At 30.3% G+C, this 12178-nt stretch overlaps 1 protein-coding gene across 1 annotated transcript in view; it reads left to right on the forward strand.

Annotated features, from left to right (window-relative positions):
• Positions 1–12178, forward strand: part of LOC107440764 (adhesion molecule nephrin-like) — a 213430-nt gene that overhangs the window by 180261 nt on the left and 20991 nt on the right. The window contains exons 9-10 of the mRNA XM_043044524.3: positions 449–745; positions 4072–4221. Of these exons, the coding sequence (XP_042900458.1) occupies positions 449–745; positions 4072–4221 (447 nt within the window). The remainder of the gene's footprint in view (positions 1–448; positions 746–4071; positions 4222–12178) is intronic.

A 12178-nucleotide genomic window follows, 5' to 3' on the forward strand; every position in this document is an offset into this window, starting at 1 on the left:
TATATGAATTTAATAGGTCAGAAACAGTAAATTATTTAACTAATTCATCAGCATTAATGGTACATTAGTTTCATACATAGTAATGGTACATTGGTTTCAATTAAAGTTTAACTGATAAATATAAATTTCATTATTATATAAATTTTCTTTCACTAACCAGCTCACTAGTAAAACATTTTAGTCGTTCTTGTGCTAGGTAGACAAAAATGTCAAGTCGTTCTAATGTTAAAAGGGAACAACACAGCTAAATTTTTGAAAAAATGTCGAAAAAAAACATTTTTGATAAATTATTCTTTAAAGATTATTAAACCAAAATATTGAATTGATTTTCGTAGAAATGTAAAACGTTACGACATACTACGTAATTATTTCATTCATTTATTTAACAAACAACCACAAAAATAATTAAAAAAGGGGAATTAAATTATTTCTAATAAATGTTTTTCAGGACCACCAGAAACATTAAAAAACTGCACTTCTGTCAACATTACGATGTCTTCAGTCACAATAACGTGTGTGAAAGGACCAAGACAAGATCCTGACCTAAAATACAACTTGGAAATATCGGAATACAGCAGTCACGTAGTTTTCAATCAAACCAGCAGCTATATACCGTATTTCATAGTGATGGGGTTGACTCCAAATACCGAATTTCTGTTTGTTGTGTACGCCGTAAATCATATTGGAAAAAGCAAGCCTGTAATGGTGCGCACGCGTACTTTGCGAACGCCAATGGAAGAACGAGGTAACGATTGTTTTTCCTTTTTTGATATTTTGTATTGTATTTACATATAGAAAAAAAATGAATTTATGAAAATTTTGAATACGTATTTGTACACATGTTGTTGAAAAGTCTCACATTTTCTGCAAATCAAAAGATCTTTCCTCTTTGCCCTAAATGCCAACAAAACCAGGCATCACCTGAGCACATCTTGATCTGTTTAGGGCTGGACTGGAACGATATTCATTCCTCTCCCATTCTGGTTTCGGATTTTCTCAATATCAACGGATTCATTGATCTGGTCTGACCCCGTCAGACCAGATGGTAATTAGCAACAACAACACATGTTGTTTGAGAATTTCATGTACAAGCATTCGGAGAAGATAAGACATGACATAAGGATTGAGAATTACGAACCTACACGTATTTAAATTACTATTATTTTGCGTTTACTGTACAAAATTGCATTCAAACAAGCTTTGAAACAGCTGTTTATATTAAATTAAATATTTGCTGATTCATGGCTGGGTTGGTTTGCCGTCGGCCTTCGGAGCCCAAGTCTGCGGGTTCGATCCCCGACCGAGACACCGGATTTTCGGGATGCAGAAAATCCTCAGCGGCCGTGTCGTATGATTATGCGGCATGTAAAAGATCCCTGGAGTGCCCTATCGTCTCTTGGCATTTCTGGCAAAATTAAATTTCTAGTGCTCTTTAGCATCCAAATAGAGTCTCGGTGCTGCCATCTAGTATGGCAGAAACTAGACGTCCAAATTATCATGACCAACGATATCTCACCCATTGTGGTGGTCCTGAACGAGTGGATACCGCCTCTGGAAAACGCACTAGGTCTGCTCATCGGCAAGACCGATTGCGCAGCTCATTGGAAATAAAAGAAATATTTGCTGATTCAAGGTTTGTGCTCCCCAAATTTTTTAATTACGATAAAACAACTATTTTTGGATCTTTTTGAAAATAATCATTATAAAAATTAAATAATTTAGAAAATTAAATTTTCAAATGCGCATGAACAGCCAAATTGTAAAAAAAAAAATGAAATGGGAAGGCACTTCTAGTGGCACAGAAATTATGACATTTCTGAGAAAAAAGTTGATGGGCGATTCTCAATTCTTATGATTAACCCAACCCATTGACAAAGTTTGTACATAAGTATATTTGAAAGATCCTGCATAACATTGTGGCTTAGCTTTTCATTCTTTTTGTTTCTTAACGTATTCTCACCTTGTTTTAGATCATAAAAATATATCTTAAATATATTGTTTTCCATTTCTTATTCGATTTGAGGATGATTTTTCTGTTAATAATAACGTGTCACTGATGTTTTACTGCATATAAAGATTTTTATGTTTTTTTTTCAAAAACAAATGTACTATTTTGTGAGATATTCTCACTTAGAGGTTTTATTCGTGACGTATAAAATATATTTGTTATTCATGTTAACTTTTTTTAAGTTTGGTAATTTCGTTGCTTTTTTTGTTTATTGTTTAGACGGGGTAAAATAAAGAGAAAGAAGAAATGAAAAACAAAAAAAAATTAAAATTTAGTGTTATGTAACATAATCTTTTTATTCAAACCAATCAGTTTATGTTCATAAAATATTCTAAATGATTAAATATTTGAAATGACTTTGGGATGTTTAATTGCACTGACTGTTGCCAACTTTAGGTCTTTTCTACATTATAATACATGTAATATTATAATCGCTAATTCATTTATTATTTTTCAACTTAAATTTTAAATTGACTGAAATGTCTGAAAAGAGTGCTAATCATTTAGAAAATATGAAACGAAGTTTAGAACAGAAGAAACTTTAACGACACTTTATGGAACCTGCATCTCAAAATACGATTGTTTGCGTCTGCATTAACTAAAGGGAACATATCGACCGATTGTTTATTTTTTTACTTGGATTATACTCTTTTATTTGCCGTTATCGAGCTTAGGTTGAAACGTTATAGGACTTAATTGATTTTCCGTTTTTTTTCTGTTTGTTAATGGAGAAGTACAGTTACCAGCTGCATTGGAATTTTGTAGAAACTTTACTCAGTAGCTCGACAGTTAATTTTATATCCAAATATCCAAGCCTGTTAATTTTTGATTCCATTTTATTTAATGCAGCTATAAATGTTCTCAATAATTCGATAGTGCCTAATACATTTGTATAGATTTGGCTAATATGTTCTAAATTAGAACGATGGTTCTCAAATTTTAAACATAGAGATGTCTAAGTTGACATCACTTACTTTTTAATTGGTAATTCATCAATGATCTATCAGTTACAGATGGCAACCAATAGGAATACGTTTCTATTGGGAGACAAATATGAATTATCCAATAAGAATGGTGTAAATGACTATTGATTTATTTATTCCACTCAGTTCAGTTTCTGCCCCGAGAAATGGGAACTCAAAACGAGAAAGTAGATTAGGTAAGAAAAAATCTTGCAGCTGACTCATGGAACAGTATATAAAGATATTAGAGTTCTCAAAGTTCACAGTTTCAGTTCTTTTTTTTTCGAAAGATGATTGGTGCAGATAACAAACCTCTAGATAAAACTTATTAAATATAATATCACATCATGTAGTATTAAGAGTTGTGGTTTCGATAGATAGTAGATTTTTCACAATATTTTAATATGATATTGATTCTTTAAAAGATTTCCGAAAATTGTGACGTGATTTTCAATCAATTTGTTTGATTTACATGCTTACTATCTGCAGTGCCGTCTGTCAAAAGCTTTTAAACTAAAACCAAAAACTTTTTATTTTTAATTACAGCTTTCCTGCTATACATTTTTGAAAACCTTCCGTCTAATTTACTATTCTTTATTTATATTCTTAAATTGTCAACCATCTTAATATTTTTATTATATCCTGGATATAATCTGTTGGCTAAAACAAAATTATTGCTATGATAGCCATCTTTAGAGGAGAGACAGTTGAAACACGAATCATAATCATGCTTTAAAATTAGTTTGATTGAATAAAAAATTCTTTTTTCATCCGTCTGAAAATGCCATCTAAGTCAACAGTATTTTCAAATGACTAATCTTCACCCTTTATATGTAACATACTCCATCAAAAAGATTGAATTTTTTTTAAATATAAACCAAGCTTTCATTTACCCGTTTTTCCCATTATCTGTAAGTAGAATTTGAACATTTGTTCGTTTTCAACTTCTAATGCACTACGATCAGATCACCCTACTATAAAATGTTGCTGTATGATAATTAATAAAATGGTCGACAGTTTCTGGACATGGTGGTCATTACGGAGCACCCTGTAGTTATGAAAAATTTATTGATTAATCTATCATAAAATATGTTCATTTAGTTATCCGGCAAAGAAACTCAGCTGGTGATAAAGCTGATACATCATGGATTGGACCAAGTTTGCTAATTGCTGTTGCACTTTGCTGCTTCTTGGCGTTCGCTGGAGCTGCTGTTTGGTCAAAACTTCGTTCTGGACCCGGTTGTCAAAAGTGTAAGTTTTATAACTAACAACTCTAACCATCAGATTTTTTTAAAAAGATTTTCTTAAAGTAATGTTTAAAAAATTTTTATCTTCTGAATTTGTCAAATAAAGTACAAGTGACTCTTTCTACAGTATCTATAATAAAACTTTTCAGTACTGAAGCAATTTTCACAGGGACCAGTAAACTAATATAATAATAAATTACACCTATACTATAACATATGAAACTATTAAAACAGCATCAATTACCACAATACCAGTAGTGCTATTAGGAAAAACTAATTAAGCATCATTGGCCTACAATAATTTAATTTTTTTTTTAGTTTTCTTAAACGAATTACAACTATTACTTTATTGATTTTGGTTTTAAGTGCTTAGCTTATTTCTTATTTATATCAGTATGATTAACGCCAATAATCGTATGGCAAATGTTTACGTTTTTTTCCTAAATGAATTCATATTATTTACCCATTAATTTTGTTTTTCAGTACATAACTTATTTATTTTTATTTCAAAAATCTTCGATTTTAAATTATTTAGTTCTTTAGAGTCACCTTTATAAAGCTGTAATCGTAATTTATTTACGACGCACTAGAGCTGCACAATGGGCTATTGGCGACGGTCTGGGAAGCATCCCTGACGATTATCCTAAGATATGCCATCACAATTTTGAATCTCTGCAGAGGTAATAACGCCTTCGCTTCGGTAGCCCGAGGACTTGCACGTGAAGCTGAGCACTTTACGGTAGAACTGTTTAACGAGGACCAATACTGCACACCTTCGGGCCCATCGCAAGCTGATCAAAGTGGTCACCCACCCGCATACTGACCGCAGCCAGTGATGCTTGACTTTTATAAAGCATATCTATAAACAAAATAAACACGTTGTTATATATAACTTTAGGAATACTCATTTATTGACGTAGTCCGTTTATATCACCAGGTTCAGGTAAATGGTTAAGTTTATCCGAAATAATCAGGAAGGTAATTAAATCTTAATGTGCAAAAAAACTCATTTTTTAATGATAGCTATAAGCTAGCAAATGCCACTGATATCATTTATAAAATATTAGAAAAAAATAGGTTCGTCTACAGTTTCTAAGCGATTCTGCATGCGATTTCTAAGCCAATAAAGAATCTCCATTTTTCAAACGTCAAGTAACGATCTAATAGAAATTTTTTGAATGAATGTTTAGGATCAGTGGCTAAAATTATCCATACTATTCACTGTCTAAATTTCAGGACACTAGCACATACGATTCTGTAGTTACAAGAGAAACCAGGCGCAGAGACAAATTCTTCATTTTATTATTATAGATAAGCTATAAATTATATAATTCAATTCTGAAGGAAAAAATAATTATTGTCAAACTAAACGGACTTTTTTTAATAATATTTATTTTTAAATTGGTTTTTGTATTGTATACCACAATAATTAATTATTTTTTTATGCAGGATGCAGCGCACCTGAAATATTATTACTTCGTATTGCTAAACTAAAACTAAATATGTTTAAAATGTCATATTTAGTTTCAGTTTAGCAATACGTAGATGAAAACACTTTTATTTGCTCGATGAATAACTCATTGTTTCGCAAAAAGAACGATTTAGGTTGTATGTTTAGTTTAATAGTTAATATATCATCTAAGTGTTATACATATTCTGTTTCGTTATTTACATTATTCTCCACTTCATTATTCTACTATTCTAAATAAATAATACACATACAATTCTTATCAAACATTCATGAGTATTATTATAGAGTGTAAGTTGAGTATTGTTATAAGAGCTGTTTGTTTAGTTTTAAGGCGAAATAGAGCGTTTTATATAATTCTTTGTACTTGTTTTTCATTTGATGTGATTACAATTTATGTTATCTAAATTTATGATTACTTTACGTAAGGTGGAAAATATTGTAAACGTATAGGGTAAACTAACCAGTGAAGGAACACTTAAGCTTCGCTTGCCTTTTAAAAAATCATATTAATTTCTAAATTCGTAATTTTAGTTAAGTGACAGTGTCAACATATTTGTTACTAATCGCAAATTATGTAAAAAATTTGTAGAGAACTTACATAATATTGTTTTAAAGTTTTGGAGGTACAAATAACAAGTAGTAAGAAAACCAAGTGAAGAACACTTAATTTTGGTTATTTTTTAGTGCTCTTTATGAATTTATAAGCTGTACAAATATTTAAAAACAAGCCTATTCTTGAAATTATAAGATATAAATACTTGCAAAATGTTAACTTTTTTTTGTAATCATGAATTGAAAAAACTACATATTGTTCATTCACTGGGAAATCTATGCCCAGTAAAGGAAAATGCCTGTTCCTTCACTGGTTAGAAGTTGTTTTTTGTATTTTTTGCATACTTTTCATGCGAAACATCATTAATGGTACAAGAAAATTAAAGTTTTTCTTTCTTAACTTAGAAAAACCCAGTAAAGGAACACTTGTTCATTCACTGGTTTTTCATCGTTTGGTGATCCAGTGAATAAACACCCCCTTATCTCAGTACTTGTTTATGCTATGATGCTTAAAAAAATAAAACGCAACTTCAATAACTATATTTTGAATTCTCTTCTTCACAGTGAGAAAAATAAAAATGTTACATGCAATTAGTTCCACTTCAAACATATAAATACAAACACTCACCTTATAATTTTTTCAAAAAATCAAGGTGTTGCAGAACAAATTTAAAAATTTTTCCGGAGAAGTCTATTTGACCAGGTAATCCAAAACATTGCTAGATGACTTCCTATTGTTTAGCAGTAAGCTATTGTTACCAATCAATCTCAAGAAAAACTTTCAAATTCTCATTTTTAATCAATATATATGAAATGTTCCTTCACTGGTTGGTTTATCCTACATATTTAAATGTTTCACATTAGACATATCTTTTAACTTTTACATGAAAAAGAATTTTAAAAAATTGGCCATAAAATAATAAAATGAAAAATAATAGTGTTCTGTAATGTATCATTAAATGATATAATGTATTTAAGTGTTTCGTGTAATATGTCGTAGAGTTACCGAACATTTATTAACTAGAAAAAAATAATTGTACAAAAAATTCATTGCAAAAACTACTTTATGATACTTTTAAGTTGAAGTTAATGTAGCTTTTTGGTTTATATTATGTTTTTCATAAAATAATAAAGCAAAGCAACTTAAATAAATAACAAATAAATAGCAAATATGTTACAAAACTATCTTATACAACTATAATAATATCTTATACAACTATATGTTATATAATAATATATATTATCCAACTACTACTATGAAGTTATATAACTAATAATACTATATATTAGTTATATAATTATTATTTGGTTTTATTACCAAGTGCATACCTCGATGTCTATACATAAAATATCAGTAACCAAATATCTGAGGACTGGTTTTGCCAATCGAGGAAGAGTAACAGGTTTGAACTAGATAATGAAAGAAAAGATTAAAAAAACTCAGATATGTTAGAGAACCCGAGATGTAGAAATTAAACTAGAAAATAATTTTAAATTCGAGCAAAGGATAGGATCCTAGAAAGATAATTTTACTAAAATATTAGAATTTTTTAAAACAAGGAAAATTGAATGATTTCAGAAAAGCTTGTTTCTCTTCATCTGCTGGACAAATTAATTTGTAAATGTTTGTCTGGTTATTTTTCTACTGCCATTTTGTTTTGTTGTTCTTGTTTGGAGAACTGAAACTATAGTATGGCTATGCGTTTCTGTTACTTAATATGTGCTTTATTTATTTTTCTTTTTGCTTTAGTCTACATAACCACAAAGTAAAGACTATTCTATTTTTGGACATATGATTATTATTAAGTTATCAGTCATTTAGGGGTTTAGTAATTAAAAGTTTTAAGAACGAAACATTTTAAATTTGAATTCTCAATGCATGCATGTTATGCATTATTAATATACAAAATTTCACTTATAAAGTATGTATGATAAAGAATTAATAGTTCTTATAACTTTTTCAAATATTGAAAATAAAAATAATGTTAAACAGATATTTTTATGTTTCATAATGATAATCTTGATTTATCTCAAATTTACAAAAAAAAAAAAAAGTGTGAAAAGCTGAACTTATTTTTTTCTGCATATTGTGGTTGTTAGAGTTATGATTATTATCTTCAAATTCAATGTACAGGAAAAAAGAAATCTTACTTCAAATATTTACTTCCTTACACTCTGAACGTAACATCTTATGATTGAATCTTCAAAAACTAACAAAACTGGTGAATTTCGTTTAGAAATGTTTTTTTTTTAATATTTTTTATTTTGATAGAGAGGAATATTTTATTCGATATTGTTATGAATATAATGAATACTACAAGTACAAGGCAAATAATGTAGTAGGAATGTTAGTATCGTAAGCTTGTTTTCTTAAACATTGAATAAATACGTAAAATAAAATGTAAAATGTAACAACCTATAAAAAATTTCCTTTTTTAGCTTTTACTGCAAACTTTCTTTTTGCCTTGTTTTTGATTTATCTTTGTCCTGGCTCTGAAATGCAATTTTTTTTTGTTGAAAACTTAATTATCAAATGTGTTAAAGTGTTAAAAAAAGTCTATCACAAATAAACCTTGTTTTCGTGATGGTTATCTATAAAATCTAAACAAAACCTTGAAAAAATGGATTTATCCTCGATTTAAGAACGATTTCTACTCTTAGTTAGTTGGTTCTAATGCCACTTGCCACAAGGGCAAGCCTGTTGGTGAAACCGAGCAAATTTAAGACAGAGTGTGAGATACTTGTTTTTCAGTGGCGCCATCTATGGCCAAGAATTCGACTTCTGCCACATCATACGTCACCGATCTCCAATCCAGTACCCCCAGAGGTGTTGATTTGTTATGGGAACATGGAGGACTTTGCGACTCGACAGAATTTTAGCATGCACCAGTCACTAACTACACGGGGAGTTTTCGGCCGGCGGGGTTCGAACCCTCGAACTCTTGGACATGGGCCCAGCGCCCTGCCAACCAGGCTACCCCGGCCCATTTCTACTCTTAATTTGTGAATGATGATTCATCCTCAGCTTCTGAATATTTTTCTAGCCTTGTCTTTAAAAGGCATATACAGTCTCAATATAAAACGGTTGTTTATGCGAGCTTAATTTGAACTTAATAGAGCATAAACAAGTGTAATTAAATTTAAGCTCCGATATATAAGCTTTGTTGTGCTTTGTGATAAAATTATTGCTAACATTTAAATCAACCTTATTCTATCTTGATATAGCTATTCTGCCAATAGTAAACTTCATTCTGTATACAGGGATGTGATTCTTCCGCGGATTCGCGGATTTCCGCTTTTTTTCAGATTATTCCATTTTTCCCGCTGATTTCCACTGAAATATGGAATTTTTTGTGCACAAGTTAAAATATTTTATTTGGAATTAAATTTTCTGCGAAGCGAAAGTATTGTCCTCATTCCTCCCTCAAACATTGATTTTCGTATTTACCTGATTTAAAAGTTTAACGTTGCGATTCTTAATCAGGCGATTTAAATGTCGTAAATTGCGATTCTTATTTACGAGATTTAAAAATCCAATATCGCGATTTGTAATTACGCACTTTTAAAGCCCTATATAGCGATTCGTATTCTTGCGAGCTTAAAATCCAATGTCGTGATTCGTTTTTGCGCTTGTAATATCAAACATCGATTTTCCTATTTATGCGTGCTTTAAAAATTAGACAGTGGGATTCGTATTCGCGCTATTTAAGAATTACGTATCGTGATTCGTATTTACGTGATTTAAAAATTACGCATCATGATTTGTATTTTCGCATTTTTTAAATCCGATATAGAGTTTCATATTCATGTGATTTAGAAGCCTCATTTCGGGATTCATATTCTCTTAAATTAAAATCATGCATGTGATTGATATTTATATATTCATGCAATTTTAAAATTAATCATCAGGATTTATAATCACATGGTTTACAAGTTTAATAATATCTAATATTGAATTTCCTCGATTTTACTTTCCAACTACTCTCATCCCTGTGTATAACAAAACAAACTTAGCTTTATTTGAAGCAATATATTGACTTGCCGCTATCTTGGTAGAATAGTTTTAGTTAGAACTATGGTTATGCTAATTTGGGAACAAAATTCCCTTTTGAATTCAAAACAAAATGCAAATTCCCTTGCCCACTTCAGACGAAGAATTAATACAGAGTAACCCTATTTGACTTAAATTATTTGTATAATCAATAAACAAATAGTAACGGGGAAATAATTATAAGAGACTTGGAGAGCATCCAACTCACTGATGAATATTCCCTTTTCTGTGGTCTGATCCTGTGTGGTTATCCCTGGGATTATTAAAAGCAATTCACCGTTTAAACCGGAGGGAAAATGCAAGAATTCCTATTTGATTATATTATATTACAAGAGTTAATGTATTTTAAAAATATCTGCATTGGAATTGGAATGAGGTTTTCCACTAACTGTTTGAAATGCTTTAAAAACTATTAGTACTCGAGATATGATATTTTATTAAGATTCATGTTCGAGAGTGCTTTGAAAGATTTTAATTTTCCTATCAGAAATGTAGAATAGAAAAACAAATAAATTAAATATAGAAAGTGGATACTTCTCAAAAGAATTGAAAAATAACGTTTGCGGTTACGAATTTTGAATTCTATTGATATTTTAAATAAATTCAGGTGTTTAAGTCGAACCCTTGTTTTTGATTACGAAATTTCAAATTTCTGGTTTATCGGGGTTGTACGTCTATTACTGAAAACAGATCTGAAAATTTCTAAAGTTAAAAGAACATGAAAAATATGAAGTCTACAAAATCTCAAGTTAAAAATATTTCACATCAAAAACGCTTACAAGAACAGGAAATTCCCGCGTTGCTGATATAGATCTCATGTGTCAAATGATGTTTGACACATTGACAAATGTCATTGTAAAATATTTTAAAAAGTGCAGAATTTTTAATTTTTGGATCTGAGTAAGGACGATTTTTTTGTGGGATACAGCAGATAAAGATGATGTAGTACACATTGCAGAGTGGGCTCGATATGACGGCACTACTAATGTTAGTGGCACTGCTAATGTTACTAGCATTATCAATGTTATTGGCACTGCTAATGTTATTGGCACTGCTAGTGTTATCCCAACAAAGCTGGGTTTAGGGATATTGAAATTTATAGCTTTATAATATATTTTTAAAACAATCAATCGCATTACATTTTTGAAATAATGTTGAATTTTTTTTTCACATTTATTTCCTTTCTGAACATAATTTTAACACGTTGAATGCCATGGGGGTCACCGGTGATCGGCACTGAGTTTGTTCGTAGCTCCACGGGGATCATCGGTGACCGGTGAAGTCATGATTATTAGAAACACATATTCGAGTAAATTTTTAATTTTAATTTTTTTATTTCATTATCGTTACTAAAATGGTTTAAAGAAATTGCAATATAGAACACACAAAAATAGTTTTATTTATATACACAGAGATGCCAACCTTCTCCGGACAGCGAATAAAAATTTTCAAGTGGTAGTTTATTAATTGTGACCCTAACAAATTCAATTTTGTAGATTTTTATCCACCACTATTTCTAAACTATTCGTAGGCTTATATAATTCACCACTTTTTTCAGGTATGTCATGCTGAACCTTTTAAAAAGCTGGCAAAATCTGTCTAATATTGGTTAATTTAGCTTGTAGTTATTTACCGCGTGGCCAGACTGGCAAGCTATGTAAAATTAGCGTGACATTCAACGTGTTGTTTCTGAAAAAAAAAACTTTACTTGTAAAGAAAATCTGATGAGAGAAAATGCAAAATTGTATATAAACATGTTAAAATAGTTTTCGAAATAGGTAAATTGGTACAGAGTTATCCGTGCCTCTTTCATCGCTTATGATATATCGATATTTTACGATCCACGAATGTCCGACATTATTACCAGTGTATAAATCAATCCTCTGG

This window comes from Parasteatoda tepidariorum, chromosome 2 (genome assembly GCF_982258835.1).
Source record: "Parasteatoda tepidariorum strain Cologne lab strain chromosome 2, Ptep-v5.0, whole genome shotgun sequence".
In the NCBI taxonomy this organism is placed as follows: domain Eukaryota; kingdom Metazoa; phylum Arthropoda; class Arachnida; order Araneae; family Theridiidae; genus Parasteatoda; species Parasteatoda tepidariorum.